Source organism: Sinocyclocheilus rhinocerous, unplaced genomic scaffold (genome assembly GCF_001515625.1).
Source record: "Sinocyclocheilus rhinocerous isolate Xijiao unplaced genomic scaffold, SAMN03320098_v1.1 scaffold478, whole genome shotgun sequence".
Classification (NCBI taxonomy): Eukaryota; Metazoa; Chordata; class Actinopteri; order Cypriniformes; family Cyprinidae; genus Sinocyclocheilus; species Sinocyclocheilus rhinocerous.
In genome coordinates this window covers 133,954-151,645 of record NW_015651483.1, presented here as the reverse complement: position 1 = coordinate 151,645, position 17,692 = coordinate 133,954, and the positions used below count along the sequence as shown (strand labels likewise).

At 37.1% G+C, this 17,692-nt stretch overlaps 1 protein-coding gene across 1 annotated transcript in view; it reads right to left on the bottom strand.

The window, feature by feature from the left end:
* The window catches only part of LOC107712838 (leucine-rich repeat-containing protein 52-like), a 37,997-nt gene extending 22,683 nt beyond the window's left edge, over window positions 1-15,314 (bottom strand). The window contains exon 1 of the mRNA XM_016518200.1: window positions 14,268-15,314. Coding sequence (XP_016373686.1) covers window positions 14,268-14,916 — 649 coding nt within the window. The 5' untranslated portion in view covers window positions 14,917-15,314. The remainder of the gene's footprint in view (window positions 1-14,267) is intronic.
* Between the last annotated feature and the right edge of the window lie 2,378 nt (window positions 15,315-17,692).

Here is a 17,692-nt window from a genome sequence, read left to right as displayed (position 1 = left end):
TTCCAAGTGTTTTTCATTAAATGAAATGTGAATTCATTATGTGCACAAATTAGAAGGAACTGTAGGGATTTTTTTAAATTCTGTGGACTAAATTAAGTGCTGACTTTACATTTGTGTTGACGAAATGCATCCGTCTTTTTTCTTTCTGCTCAAAATACAATAAAGAAACTCCATTTTGTCATGAAATACTGTATTTCAGGTCACATAATTCATTGTTCATAAACACTATCATTCAAAGTCTCTTATGTTCACCAAGCCTTAATTTATTTGATCAAAAACACAGTAAAAAGAGAAATATTGTGAAAAATAATATTATAAAAAGAACTGTTTTTTTTATTTAAATACATTTTAAAATGTAATTTATTCCTGTGATGCAAAGCTAAATTTTCAGCATCATTACTCCAGTCTTAAGTGTTAGATGATCCTTCAGAAATCATGCTAACTTGCTGATTTGCTCCTCAATTATGGTGCTCAATTATTAATAATGATTCTTAATATAGCAATGTTTAAAACCGTTTTTACTAACAAATAAATTCAGAAATATTTCAAGTTTCTTTGATAGAAATCATTTGTAACATTATAAGTCTTTACTGTCATATTTGATCAGTACAATGCATCCCTAAAAGTATTATTTTTGCTTATTAAAAAAAAAAAAAAACACTTTTGAGTGGTAGTGTATCACAGTTTCCTCAAAAATAGTTCAACATTGATAATAATAATACATGTTTTTTGTGTAATGATGCTGAAAATTCAGTTTTGGCCTCAGAAATAAATTACATTTTAACATACATTTAAATAGAAAAGAGTTGTAATAATATTTCACAATATTATTATTTTACTGCAAATAAATGCAGCCTTGGTGAATACAAGATAATTCTTTCAAACACAATTAAAATTCTTAATTATTCCAAAAACTTTTGACTTTTTAATTCTAATTAGTAAGGTTGCACACCCATATCGCAGTTGCATGCTGTATTTTAGTATATCTTCACCTGATCGCTCTCCGTTCCAGTGAAACCCCTAAATAAAATAAAAACAAACTTATACTGATATACATGCACTGACAAATAGTTGCTATTTTATAAGCTGTATTTATAAACTGTATTTGTCACATACTCGATAGCGTAAATTGTGTCTCTAAACGTGCTACGCACGATTGTCGCATTCATTTTTCATGCGCTTAGTGCCCACAGAATAAGGCGGCACTTAGCGAACTTACCGTGAGCCCCAGGCTCGCCTTTAAATCAGACCCTATTAGCAGAAGCATCTGGCGTCGCCACATGCCCTCTGCATCCACTCAGTATGCAACACCCCCACTACCATACGCTGCATTTACTGTGCCACAGACTCACAATTACCTCTCACATCTGATCATCCAAACACCCATATCCATGTGTCAACACTTCAGCACGTTACAGAACAAAAACACGGCTGCAGAGAGCAGCATGTAACTTTTTTCAGTTATAAGTGAATGCCTGTGTTTATTTGAAGTAAAACTTTTCAGCACAAGATGCCTCACACAAACACACACTAAACAACTGGAGCAGAGGTATCCCCAAAGGAGGAAGTCTTCAATGTGTGAGTTAATGAAACTCGTGGCTCTCCGAGGCCCAGGACAAATAGAGAAAACAGATATGGGAACACACACACACACACACACAAACACACACCTACAAACACAAAATGAAGTAATCAAGCCAGAAAACATAAAACATCATAACAGAGCTGCTATTGGCCTGTGTTTGTTGTTGCTCTAGAAAAAATGTAATGACCAAGCCCAGATGGAATTTGCTGACTTTATAGACCTCGAAAAATTATGTCCCGCACAGTCCCAAACTCTTCACTGGGGAGTCAGCAGCAATCCTGCACTGAGATATATGGAGGCCCTTTTCCACCTCATACGAAAAAATTTAAATGGCAATTGGGACAGTTTAAAGTCACAATTTTGAGAAACTGAGTTTGTAAATCGCAGTTACAAGATATAAAGTCGCAACTAAAAGTTATGAAGTCAGTTATCAGAAACAAAGTTGCAACTGAGAGATGAGAAACTGCAAGATAAAGAGACAAATTCTGAGATTTATAAAGTCACAACGAGAGACATGATCAAAATAAAGTCACATTGTGAAACAAAAAAAGCCATAAAAAGATGCACGAATGATGTATGACAGTATGAGTCAAACCCAGATTATTATAATTATGAGAAACAGTCGCAATTACTAGAAAAGTCGCAAATGATAAGAAACAAGGTCACACTTTAGTTTGAAGACCAATACTCACCGTTAACTAGAAACTATGTGTCACGAACGCTACTGTGAGGAGCACGGAGCGAGGAACGAGGAGACGTGGAGTAGACTTCTAACAAACAGACTTTAATTAACATCCAATGGAACAAGGAACACACACGTAGCGGGGAAATACGAACATTCAATACCAGACAAAGGAACTCTGAATAGGACTCACTTTAAATACACAGGACTAGAGGAGGGGATGACGAGAAACACCTGGAACTAATGAAACAATTAACATGGGAAAACTAGGTCAGGGCAGGCGCATGGAGAGGGAAAAACACACAGAATGAGTCCAGGGGCGTGACACTATGACTTTTGCCTTAATAAACTTCTAATTTGCTGCTTATTAATAACTAGTAAGGTCGTTGTTATATTTAGGTATGGGGTTGGATTAAGGGATCTAAAATATGGTCATGCAGAATAAGACATTAATATGTGCTTTATAATAATGATCAGCCAATATGATAGTAATATGCATGCTAATAAGCAACTAGTTAATAATGAGAACTGGTCCTTAAAATATGTTGTAAATCGCAGTTGTAAGATATAAAAATCACATTTAGGCAAAATATAGTCGCAACTAAGACTTATAAAGTCAGTTATCAGGAAAAAAAAAGTTGCAATTAGTGGCAATGTGACAGTTAAGAATTGCAAGATTTATAAAGTCACATCGTTACACAAAAAGTCACACTGCGAAAAAATAAAGCGACATTGTAAAATATAAAAAGTCATATTGGGAGACATAAATCAAACCCAGATTAGTACAGTAATGCTAAAAATTCACAATTACTACAAAAGTCGCAAATTACAAGAAATGGAGTTGCAGTTACAAGATCAATTGTGAGATATAAAGCTGCAATTGTGAGATACAAAATTACAATGTGAGATATAAAGTTACAATTTTGAGAAACAAAGTTGTACATAACAGCTATAAAATATAAAATCACAATTGCGCAAAATAAAGGTGCAATTGACCATTCGCAGGGAGCTTGGACAGGCGATCTGCCCAATCAGAACATGGATATTATGTGCAATCGTTGCTATCTGCCATCTTGTCCTACAGCTACGGCCGATGTTGTGCCCATTTTCAACTCCCTGCCAAATTATTACCCCCCTCGTTGAAATCGCTACCTGATTGCCTAATCCTAACCCCTCCCTCACACCTAACCCTAAACCTACCAATACTAGGGGGGTAATAATCTGGCGGGGGTCAGAATTCGGCACAACACCGGTCTCCATAGAAATCCATGTTAAAACGGAGTAAAAAAGATCAACTAAATTGAAACTTTTTCTATGTAACTAAATATAAACATGTGCGCAGGGTTAAGCTGTGCTGTTGTTGGCTGCCACAGTAATAGCATTAAGCTAAAGGAATTCCTTTAAAGTAGGCCCTACTTGTTTTGCGTAACAGAAAATCTGTCATGTACGGCGCTATATGCATGGCTTGCAACGCTTAAATTAAAATAGAGTGTGAAATAATCAAATAATATGTTAAAACGTGTGCTCTTATCATTCTGTGGACAAAATCCTGTGAACTTCGCCTCGATCGGGAGCTGTATATGCATATGTGTGCTCATCTGTTTTCAATGCAGCTAACCTCACATTGCTTCATGTCATTAGGTCCTTTATTGCGAATGCGACACTGTAAAGTGATGAAACTATGGCACAATGTACTTTTTTAAAGGGGTCATATGATGCTATTTTAAAGATCATTATTTTGTGTATTTGGTGTAACAGAATATGTTGACATGCTTTAATGTTCAAAAAACACATTATTTTTAAAATACTGTACATCATTGTAGGTCCTCTATGCCCCGCCTCTCTCAAACGCGTCGTTTTCAACAAAGCCCCCTCCTTTGACAAGCGCAGTCCGCTCTGATTGGCCAGCTGACCCAGTGCATTCTGATTGGCACAGCAAGAATTAAAGTTACGCCTTCTTTCTTTGCGTGCACATTTGGGCTGCATTATGCTAATATTTCCACATAGTGACGTAGACATGTGGGGCGTGTTAGAACTAGCCATTTTAGGTAGGCGTGGCTGACTCTTAACTTTTATAAAGAATATCTCTTTGGATTTGAGACTTTAGTCTTTGCAACTTTACAGATCTTCTTTATGCACCAAGAGCTTGTAACACTCCAAAGAGAAAGGAAAACTTGAAATCGCATCATATGACACCTTTAAAGCATTTTCATAGGTTTCACGTTATATTATCGGCTTGGAAAATATGTAAATGTAAAACACCAGAGACTGGAAATGTAAAGCACCGTTCCAGTTGGGCGAGACTTCCGCGTTCAGAAATAGGTGGATTAGATTGTGTTTTATTAATGTCTACACCTACCCCAACCCTAAACCATAATGCAAAAATTATTGTTGTACAGTGACTGGTTTTGTGGTCCAGGGTCACAAATGGTGTGTTCCGCGTTTGAAATAAAATACGTTCTGATGTTTATTCATGTTTATTCCATGCTTTAATTACATATGACAAGATGATTGGTTCACGTGTGCTGTTCCTTCTTAAGGAACCCTGCGCTGAGAAACTGCATTTATTGTTTGAATTGTTAAAAAATGACAAAATTTGAAAGCTGAGAGTCCTGAAACTGTCAGTTTCCTCTGTGCTCTGCAATGTATTTTTCACTGCGTGAGAACATGATGTGTAGTGTGACAGCGGCATTGTTTGTCGGAGATAGCAACAGTAACTAAGGGTGGGCGGGTCTTTGCGAATGGTCAATTGTGAGTTATAAAGTCAATTATCAGAAATAGTTGCAATTGGGAGACATGATGTGCCACTGATAAAGAGTCAAAATTACGAGATTTATAAAGTCACATTGCGAGAAATAATGTCACATTGTAATATATAAAAAGTCATATTGGAAGATATATATCACACCCAGATTGTTATAATTATGAAAAATAGCTGCAATTGATAGAAAGGTCTTTAAAATTACAAGAAACAAAGTTGCAAATGCAAGATATAAAGTCAATTGTGAGATATACAGCTGCAATTATAAGATATGAAATTACATTGCAAGATATTAAGTCACAATTTTGAGGAACAAAGTTGTAAATTAGAGTGGTAAGATATAAAATCACAATTACACAAAATAAAGTCTGATAAAATTGTGTTATAAAGTCAATTATTAGAAACAAAGTTGCAACTGAGAGACAAAGTTGCAAAGACCTTTTTATTCTTTTCACTCAGACCTGGAAATGGGTTTCTATTATGACCATAGTCCACAGAAGCAAAATCAGTATTGTAATGAAATATTATCATTATATGTTGCTTGCTTATTTTCATTTAATCAGCCTAATTGTGATTGACATTTAATAGAGAAATATACTTTTTGGCTCCAGAAGATGTAGTTATAGTGGCTAACTGGGTCGTGGTAACTAAATACCAACCCATTACAAACCACCACCAACTAGCAAGTAGCAAACCATAGTTTGGTAACACTTTATAATAACTTTCAATAATAAATCATTAACAAACATTATATAATGCTTAACGGATCATTAGTTAATATATATTCACATAGCTAGAAACATGAGATAATGTGCTTGTTAATGTTTACTAAACTTATTAAACATTACCTAATGATCAACAGATAAATAATGTAAATTACAATGTTTACAAATGTCATTAAACTTTTAATTCATAAGATCATGCACGTCTTGAAAATATTCAAATGATTTTAACAGATGTTATACAATGATTAAAAGTTTGTGTTAATGTACAACACTTTTGCTGCTATTGAGGTGTGATATGGTTAAGGTTAGGGTTTGGTGGTATGGGTAGGTTTAAGGGCTGGGTAAGGGGTCAAAAGTGTAGAGCTGTATTACATTGTTTTGATAAATGAACAAGTATTTTCTTGAAAAAATGATTTGTTTTCTCCTGTTGATGTATGATTAAAGGAATATCCTGTTTAATGATATACAGTAGTATACTAATATAAGTGTTGAGGCAATGAAAAAAACATGTTTTGCACCCAAATTACAATGTGCGTGGTGTCTTTAGCAAGCATTTAGCTAAACTTAACTAACCACTCTTTACACAAATGTTGTTACAGCTGCTAAAAGTCCAATGCCCATAAAGATACTAAAAGATTAGTAAACGCTTATAAACATTTACAGATGATGAATAGTTTCCACTTTAGATTAAGTACTGCAAAAACATGAATAAATGATTAATAAATGATTAGTTAAGATGTGAAAACAGTAGAAGTCTGCACAACAAACGAAGACCAAATATGTGACCTTTACAGACTGTGATTATGAGTTAATGAATAATATATTAACATGAATAGTTCAGTGAATAGTAAAGAGCTTAAAATGAATGATTAAGCTCATTTTTTCCACATTTGTAAATGTAAAAAAGAGCATTAGGTAATATGTGAACTGAAGTTTAATGATATTTGTTTGCATTCAAAAGTACAGTAACAAATAAGCTTGCAATCATTGTATAATTTCTGTTAAAATTAGTAAAATTTGTAGATTTTTTAAAAAGTGCATGTATGAATCGAAAGTTTAATGACATTTGTATGCATTAACTTAAGATCAGCTTAGCATTATATAATGTTTAGTGATTTATTAATGAAGCTTTTAATCATTGTAAACCATCTGTCAAAATCATTTGAAGATTTTTTAAAAAGTGCATGATCTTATGAATTGAAAATTTAATGACATTTGTAAGCATTTTAATTTACATGAAATAATGATCTGTTAATCATTAGGTAATTTTTAATAAGTACATTAGTAAACATTAACAAGCACATTATCTCATATTTCTAGCTATGTGAATATATATTAACTAATGATCTGTTAAGCATTATTTAATGATTTATTAATGAAAGTTATTATAAAGTGTTACCCATAGTTTTACTAGGCTGTGATGTAAACTAAAGGCTACTGGCTGTTAAATAATAAGGACAAGCCCTTCAAAATGTCCTCTTGTTTCAACAGTAAATATGTCAACACAGGAAAGAAATTAATTCATTTACATTCCTAAAGTCATTTCAAGGGGTTGTTAAGACAGCACAAGCCAAGAGTGATGCTTTGTGAAACCAAAGAAACTGCTTTACTTCACGTAAACTTCTCTCAGTGCACATGAACTGCAGGAGAGATCTTTGAAGATCAATAATACCCAACGCTGAAGGAGGATGGTGATGGATCAGGATTTCATCCAACATTTATAGCTCAGGCTGACGTCAATTCTACAACATTGGTTTCGGCCCTTTCTCTTCTTAAGGAACCCTGCGCTGAGAATTGTAATTAGCATACTGCACTGGACTAAGACATTGATTTAAAAAGAAGCATTTTGAAGGCCTGTTTGCGAATATTTCAGGGTGAAAGAGAGAAAGAGGGAGGCAGAAAATGCGAAATGACTCACAGATGCTAAAGTGGTGTGAATCACACAGAGTGGTCACTCAATCTGCACCAAACACACACTTAATAGACTCTATACACACCAACACACACACAAAAGAGTATTATTACATACTTTAGTGTTTCTTTCTACATTTTTAGTTACAAGTAGACAGAGGAGAGTGCATTAAAAGAGTATAGCTCACTATAAATGAAAACTGCATTGCCCTTCAGAATTCCTCCATTTGTTTTCCACAGAATAAAGAAAATCATACACGTTTGGAACGACTACTTACCTTTATGTTGTTGTAAAAAACTACAATGAATGTGGACTGGAGCTTTCATCATAATAATATAATAGAAATAGAATAAGTTTATCAATTTGCCGCAAACCGCGGCAACGGTCGTGTGAAGCCCTTCTCGTGTGAAGACCGAAGAGTGTAAAGACCATCGATTCTACTGTGCGATTCCACCGTGCAGGGACACCCGCAAGGGACATAAGTATTGCTTTTGATTCATCCTCTTTTCTACACCTTACTTCACTTCTGTTTCAGTTTTAATGACCAACACTTACTATGTGTTTCCATATCCCTACTATTACTACCACTCTCAAAACAAGCAATACACACTATAGGCAGCGCAATCCTAACAACCTGCGCACTTTGCATATGTCTGCTAATACACTATCTTCTTTTTCTATTGGTCTCTGAAATTGTCAGTCTGCAGTAAACAAAGCAGATTTCATTACATCTATTGCTAGTCATTCAAGACTAAACCTCATGGCCCTGACAGAGACCTGGATCAAACCAGAGGACACTGCTACACCTGCAGCACTCTCCAATAAGTTCTCATTTTCCCACACTCCCCGTCTAACTGGAAGAGGTGGAGGTACTGGTCTGCTTATCTCTAATGATTGGGAAATTATTCCTTTACCTTCTCTGGGTATTAACAGCTCCTTTGAATCACATTCAGTCATTATTACCCACCCTTTTAAAATCTATTTTGTAGTTGTTTATTAGCCCCAAGGAGCACAAGGTAACTTCTTGGATGAATTAGATGCGCTGCTCTCAAACTTTCCTGAGGATGGTACTCCCTAGTTATGCTTGAAGACTTCAACATCCACCTAGATAAACCTCCGTGTCCCTTTTAGACTTGTACTCTATTCATTTACTGCTTGTTTTCTTTTAAAAAAACCTAGCTTTTCTAATCTTTTTGTATTCTATCTATTTGTTTTCTTTTTATTTATTGTACAATTAACAAAAGCAAAAAAGGCCTTTAACACTAGCTTGCTCTATTATTTTTCTATTCTATCTGTTTTCTTTTTATTTATTATATGATTTAAAAAAAAACTTGCTACGTGTACTGCATTAAGCTAACTGAGACTTATAGAACTATAGAACTTGCATATCATTGCTCTTTTGTGGATTATGATTGCTTTCATTGTCCTCATTTGTAAGTCGCTTTTGTAAGTGCGAAACATGTCATCTGACTTTTGACAGCTCCAGAACTTTTGTTAAAACTATAGATCAAATGTAAGCATTTTTGGGATTGACACAGATGATTTTTTTATTCCTTAAACTGCTGTGACCAGATCACTGAGTGAGTTGAATTCAAAAGAATTCTGACTCAAAAGAAGGATTCATTAAATCAGACATCACTTCTCTCAAGTCAAGTTGAATAACTTAGAAGACTTGAAATATAGCACACAAGTCATATTAATCACTTTTATGATACTTTTTTTATGGTGATCTTGCATCTGATTAAAGCTAGAAAGCTCATATTCTCATCCTTCAGAATTTCTCTGTTCGTGTCACACAGGTTTGTAGCAACATGAGAGTGAGTAAATGATGACAGTATTTTCATCTTTTAGTGAACTATCACTTTAATACGCTCACACACAAGTATTCTTGTCTGAAGCCAGTGATATTTGGTGATTAAGAGAGACGCACCAGTGCTCTTGTACGCTGGTGCAGCCAGAGTGCTTGGACAGGATTATATAATGGGACAAGAATTCTCATATCCACTTTTAAAAAATACATAATTAGCCATCTGCTCTCAGTGGACGCAGCAACACCAAAACGTCAGAGAGTCTAATCAGGAGAGAGACAATGAGCAGACAGACAGCGTGTCTTTGAATAGACCGAGAGAAATTAGGTTTTTGCATTCCTAGGGTTTTGCTCCCCGATAACGGAGAGGCCAGAGCTTATGTTCAATCTCAACGTCTGGAAAAGCTCAATTTTCTTTATTAAGTTCTCAGACTACATTGACTTATTTCTGGAAAGATGGATTGGACAGATTGTGTGCATTGTTATTCTTTCTATACTTTCTATGTTCTATCTTTAACAGCTTCATTATGGTGTAACAGCTGATAAAGCACCAAGAACAAAATTGCTCTGCAAAAAAAAAAAAAAAGGAAGTCAGACAAGTCAGACTTGTTCAGACAGCCCACAAAATCTGATTTTTAGCACACCCAAATCAAATCCATTCAGGTCTGAATAGCAAAACCACACAGAAGATCCAATGCTTACAAATCTGATTCAAACTCTATGTGATTTTAACCAAAAGGTTTTCAAACAGGGGGCCGGGACCCACTAGGGGGCCTCAGCAAGCTTCCAGAGGGCCCAATAATGTATTTACATTTATGTAAATATATACATATGTATATGTGTGTATTTAGTTATATTAAAACAAAAAAATAAATAAGTACAACATTAAACTTTATCATATTATCATATACATAGGTACATATCAGATGTGAGGGCATTCGAATATTGTCTTAGACAAAGGGGACATTGGAGTCAAAAGTGTTGATTATTAATTCAGATTTGTTTGGAATGAGTCTGAAAAGTCAGGGGTGCATTTCACAGACAACAATGTTACTCAGTGCCTAACTAGTACGACGCATGGAGAAACTAACTAGTTAGTCATGAGTGTTTCCTGGAAAATGTAGAAACTTCGTCACACAATCATCGTTTGAACTACGTTGTTTAACACATTATAATGACGTCAAGCAGGTGGTGGAGCATAACATAACTGCTAATTACTCAGTTTGAGATCAAATTAATGTAAGATTATTGCTGTAAAAATCAAACATGGCATCTGAGGACTTCTTCGTTATTTTTGTTCTCCATTATTTTGCGGGTTTCCTTACATCACTCCAGGGTTCACCGTGGTACTAGAGCACCTCCACATATGCGCACTCTTAAAAAACGGTGCTATAATTAACAAAGTAAAAGATGTAGAATAAAATTTGTATATGTATTGAATTATAGATATAGATTGAATTACATGTTAGCTTGCTTATTTTGCTTACATGCATGATCTATTTAAATCCATGTCATTCTATGTCGCTTCTAACCACAGGTCAAGAGATATACAACTTTGAGAGACAAAACTTTGAAATGCTGTTTTCGAATGTTTGTTGGAACTATGGATTTGGGAAACGACAAATCGTTGAACAATGTTGGTAGAGAGAATTTGCAAACATAGTTAGCTAACTTTGTTTTTTGTATTTTTGTCATTGTTTGAAAATGATACAATATTGTCTGAAGAAGTTTCTAAATTCACTTAAAGGGAACCACTGATGTCACATGGACTATTTTAACAATGTTCTTAGTATGTTTCTGGGTCTCAGAACATTTCAGTTACATATGGAGGGCCAGAAAGTTCTCAGATTTCATTAAAAATATCTTAATTTGTGTTCCGAAAATGAACTAAGGTCTTACGGGTTTGGAACGACATTTGGGTGGGTAATGGTGGAATTTTCATTTTTGGGTGAACCATCCCTTTAAATTTGCACACTGTTTCCTTATCTAGTGAACTGTGTGACATTCACTATGTAGTGAATAGTGATTGAGTGAACATGTTAATAGTTTTGGACACTGAAACTCTCGTTTATTGGCAATCAGCCAGATATTGACACGTTTTGTCACTTTCAAAATGCCAGTGTAGACTAAAGATCCTAAAAAGTTTTGAGATCAAATAACTCAAACCACTTTGAGAGGCAATCCAAAACCTCTTTGTAATGTAAACGCTAATCTGGCCTAATGCATTTTGGACAACACCGAAGCTCTTCCTATTACCTTGTCAATCAATCATTGCACTAAAGCAAGGTTTTGAACTGGGAGAAAGAAAATAAGCATCCACAAAAATTGGATAAGCCTATGCACACGCATGCATGATTCATATACAGTGACATGGATCATGTGAAGCACACACATCTGAAGTTCAATTACAGCTGCTCGACTAAAAATAACGATGAGCATTCAACTCAAAATGTCACGTTTGCGCAGAGATTAACATTTAAGTACATTTGCCCTAAGACTAAACTGGCTTTAACTGGTTTAATTTAGTCTAGCTGGCCTCCAAGCCTGGCCAAGTTGGTGTTCAGCTGGTGTAGCCTAAATAAAATGAAAGTACCCAAAACCTCACTAAAATGAGCAAACGACCAGCTAAGACATACAGTAGCACACTGACATCTTGTTTTTCTCACCAAACATACTGTTCTAGTCTACATCTTTCAATTCTGTTGCCGTGGCATTGTAAACAAAGCCAGTTTGCCCTCTAAAGCCGCAGTGGTCACAGGGTCTGCCTGTGCCCTGCCCTCCGTTCAACCGAGACGCAGTCTTCAGATCAAATTAACAGCCTGAATAACTCGATAACGCAAACTGGGGTGAAAAGACTGATAAAGACCTTCTCACTCTTGAGGTCTAATGGTGGAGATAATTAGCTGGCCTTTCATTCCCTTCCTCTCTCTCCTTCACTTTAAGGTCATCTGTTAGGCACCAACACTGGAATGAATTGAAATCACCTTAAACTACATATTGTATTTTTTTAAATAATGATATTTCACTGACCACTATTTAACAGTGAGCTTTTATATTCAGCAGTGTAGCTCGAAGGAAAAAGAAAAAGCAACGGTAATGTATTCCAGTGGTTCATTTAGGCTGGTTGTTGGTCAGACTTCAGAAGTCGGGGCTGTGTAGATTAGTGCTCAACTAATTTGAAATGGTTGAATCTTAAATTATTACATTTATATTATCCAACCTGGAAAATGTGGTTACTTCATCGCTTGTTAGCGGTGGTGACACACAGTGCGCTTGATCGTGAAACATAACTCCAAATTGCCCCTGGGAGACTGTATAGTATGTATACGAGGACACTTTGTATAAAATCATCAGCTAAATGACTAATTAACAATTAGCACTTCCATTATGCTCAATTATGATGCCTGGAGGAAAGGCAGTAACATTTGTTAATGCAGCAGCGGTTAAAGACTTCGGCTCATAGCTGAAAGAGATGATCGTAACTTGCACCAGTAACTTCATATTATAAGTCACTTAATTATTAAACAACAAATTACTTATTGGCAATTTCGTTACATTGATATAATACACAGTAAAAACTTTGTTCGTAGTTTTGTTGTTGGGCCTAGATTATGGAATGGTTTATGGAGTTGCCATTAGTATTTCTAGTTTTGAAGCTCGCCTAAAAACCTATTAATTAGGGGTGCTGATTTGTTGTGTGGTGTTTTAATGTGATGTGTTATGTTTGTCCTTTTTTTCATGGTCGTTCAGCATTTTGAACTATAAAGTAGTTGAAAAGTGCTTCATAAATAAAGGAAATGAAAAAAAGAACTATTATATAAAAAAGTTAATTGGCTTTATTTGACCTTACCATACACAGCAGAACATATTATATTTTAAAAGATAACACAATGTCAATGTATTGTGAAATACTGTAAAAACATTTAGGCCTAAATTACTACATAACCTACTAACCTGTGCATTTTTATGGTACATTTTTATTGAAATCATGTTTTTTTTTTTTTTTAAGAAAGTAAAATAGGTATCGCCTTGTAGAATTCCCAGAACCATATGTGACCCTGGAGCACAAAACCAGTCATGAGTAGCACGGGTATATTTGTAGCAATAGCCAACAATACATTGCATGGGTCAAAATTATTTATTTTTCTTTTATGCCAAAACTCATTAGGATATTAAGTAAAGATCATGTTCCATTAAGATATTTTGTACATTTCCAACCATAAATATATCCAATCTTACTTTGTGATTAGTAATATGCATTGCTAAGGACTTCATTTGGACAACTTTAAAGGCGATTTTCTCAATATTTAGATTTTTTTTTGCACCCTCAGATTCCAGATTTTCAAATAGTTGTATCTCAGCCAAATATATCCGATAAATATGTCCTATCCTAACAAACCATACATCAATGAAAAGTTTATTTATTCAGCTTTCAGATGATTTACCCTTATGACTGGTTTTGAGGTCCAGGGTCACATATTTGTGCTCTGCATGTCTTTATAACTGGAACACCCAATAGCTGGAGTCATTTGGATCATATTTGAATTATCATGCAGACTTCTATTAATCCACGTGTGCTTTTATCAGTACGCTTTACAATAACAAACACATTTTAATAGCGCAGATCGGTTGGTATTATAGCATCACTTAATGGCAAAATCAGTTCCCAAAATGCCTGTAACATCGTCTGTTTTATACGCTAAAATTGTGGCAACCATGGCTGTCGGTTTTTAAGCCATAAAATGGACTTGGAAAGTTTTCAGAGCAGCTAAAGACAAGAAGCGCATGATCTCACCTTGGAACTTGAAGCCCTCTATCTGGATCCAGAGGCACAGGTCCTCCGTGTCGCAGTCGCACCTCCAGGGGTTCCCGCTGAGCCCCAGCGAGCGCAGCGCCGGCAGCGCGATCAGAGAGCTGATGTTGAGCGCCGTCAGGTTGTTGCGGCTCACGTCCAGCACCTGCAGCGCCGCGTTCTCCGCAAACGCGTCCACGTGGATCTCCGACAGCCCCGGGTTATCCGTCATCCTCAGCATCACCAGGCTGGACAGCGGGCCAAACGTCCGGTCCTCGATCTGCGTCAGGCTGTTGAAAGACAGATCCAGGTAGGCGAGCTTGCGCAGGTTGCCAAAAGTAGACTCGGAGATCTCCGTCAACGAGTTGTTGCTGCAGTCCAGGTACACCAGGTCCGACAGGTAGTTGAGCTGCAGCGCCGGCAGGTCGCCGATCCGGTTATTGGAAATTATCAGCTGCCGGGTGGCCAGCGGGAGGTCCACGGGGAAGTCGCTTAACTGTTGCCAGGCGCACTGGACCACCAGCTGGTCGTCGCACACGCAGCGGTCAGGGCAGCCGGCGGTCAGAGCCGGGGACGGCGCTACATCCATAACGAAGACGAAGAGAAACACCAGCCGCAGTGACTGCGCGCTCGGCTCGGGCAGAACACGCATGATCCCGCCGCCGGCTTCATCGACTGTGCGTGCGCTCGCGCATTCTTCATTGATCTGCTGGATCCGGTTCGCTCGTTACTGCTGGCCAGGGACGTGTCGGTGCTGTTCTTGGGATCCTCTCGCAAGTCTCCTCAACAGCGAAGGTGACCGTGCTTAACGCGTCTTTGGTCCGTTCTGTGGAGATCACCATGAGCTCATTCGTTGCGGTGTTGGTTTAGGGTCCTGGGAATAGTTTGCTGTCCATTTTGCTTAGTTCAGGTCTGAACAATTGAATTGATTTGCCTCACAAGTCCTTAAGTTTGATTGCGTGTTGAAACGCAGTTAAGTTGCGCGACGCGGTCCTGAGGCGCACCATCGCGCTGTGTGCTGCTGCTGTACGGCGGCTCCACTCTGGTGTGTTGCGCTGCTTCTCTTTGCAGCTGTGAGTGAGTGTGAGAAAGAGAAAGAGAGGGAGTATGTTGCACTGAGTCTGACACAGTGAGAAAACACACTCTTGATGCCTTTGCGCTCAGAGAGCATACAGGTGGATGAACTTTCTTATTTATATATATATAAAGAACAGATAGCTTATAAACATATATTAACGTTACTGGAAGAATCTTTGTTCATAACTTTGACAGAACTCTTGACAGAATATTAGCCTGAGAACATCTTGAGAACGTTCCCTGTTATCTAGGCATACCTTTTCACTGGCAGTGGTTGGTTATTGGTTGACATTCAAGCTTTTTCATAGAATATAGAAGATTTGTTCTACCTTCTAAAAACGTTGAATTACAGTATCCTCATATTTGCTACACACACACACACATAGCATATCAAGATTAAAGTTAAACATTGAAAGTCCTGCTCGCACTTGTGTAGCCTATATAGTGGCAATGAATGGTCACCTTCTTTAAAGGGTTAGTTCACCCAAAAATGAAAATGCTGTCATTAATTACTCACCCTCATGTCGTTCCAAACCAGTAAGACAAGATAAAATTACGGTTGAACCACTGATGTCACATGGACCATTTTAACAATGTCTTTACTACGTTTCTGTGCCTTGGTCGTGGTAGTACCCTTGCTGTCTATGGAGGGTCAGAGAGCTCTCAGATTTCATCAAAAATATCTTAATTTGTGTTCTGAAGATGAACAAAGTTCTGACAGGTTTGGAACGACATGAGGGTGAGTAATTAATGACAGCATTTTCATTTTTGGGTGAACTATCTCTTTAAGCTTTAAAAATATCATGCAAAAGTATCATCCTTTTTTATATGGTTGAAGATCATCGTTCATTCGCATTGTGGACCATGCAGCTCGAGCAGGGCATTTTTATTTCTCTTTGTGTTGTGAAAATAAATGGTCACCATATATGTTTTGAACAACACCAGGGTGAGTAAATAATGGCTGAATTTTTATATTACTTTTATATTGTGTGAACTTTCCCTTTAAGCAATATCCACTATCCACGAGCAAGAGCGTTGCATTTTGGAATGTCTGACGAATGTCTGCATCGAGTCTATGGCTAGATCCATGCTGATAGTTGAAAAAACAACGCTATTGCGATGCTGATATTGCTTTTATACAACAATTCAATAAACAAGAAGTTCATATCAAAGGGAGTTCACCCAAAAATGAAAATGTGATGTTTATCTGCTTACCCCCAGGGCATCCAAGATGTAGGTGACTTTGTTTCTTCAGTAGAACACATATGATGATTTTTAACTCCAACTGTTGCAGTCTATCAGTCGTATAATGCAATGGCAATGGTAACAAAATCTACGAGAGTAAAAAAACATGCACAGACAAATCCAAATTAAACCCTGCGGCTCGTGACGACACATTGATTTGATTTGTGCGAGAAACTGAACAGTATTTATATCATTTTTATGAACGATTCAATGACGCACTGTAGCTGCATCCCTCCAGAGGTCGCATTTGTCGGCCGCAGCTGCCTCGTTAAAAAAATTAAAATAAAAAGTAACCAATACATTACAAACTAAGAAAGAAATTTCAGTTCTTTTCACCTCACAAGTCCATTTTATAATGGCTACTTTTCTTAAATGAGACATCCTTGATGACGTGTGCAGCCCACAGAGGACGCAGCCTTCGAAATGAGACACCAATAATTGTTTTGAACGAATCGGTTAAATGAATGATATAATGATTCACTCAGAAAAGACAGCATCTTGTCGCCACGTACCGGCAAAATTACGTAACCTGCAGAAACAATCAGCAATATATAGAAACACATACATGTAGTATATAGAATAGCAGCTAGTCTGAACAGACAAAACAAGTCAAAGAACCAGAAAAAGAGAGTCCAACCTGTTTTGAACACAAGCACTCAAAGATCAGTTTGTGTGTGTCTATCTAGGTTCTCCTCAGTACCTCAGGCATGTGTGTACAGTGATGTCACAAGACTCCATCCCTGACAGAAACAGAGGAGGGACAGAGTGTACAGCCACTGACTTTGACCGTCTTGTCTGTCTCTGTCTGTGAGGTGAGACAGATGGAGAGAGAGACTGTTGCATTCGAGCTGACGCAGGTGCAAGAGAAACATGATATGCGTGTCTACAGCACGGAGCCTGTTCTATTATTGTTGTGGGGGAATCTTTGTGTCCTCCTGTATCAACAAACAGGGCCAATCATTACCGAGTGAAACTATTCTTCATTTGAAGATCTCAGTCTGTTCCTCCCGGGGCTTTGCACCAACATTGTGAAAATCATGATTCATTTGATTGTGTAACTTTTATTGTGGTAGAGTAACACTTGCCTTTAGCTGTTCAGGCCTCCC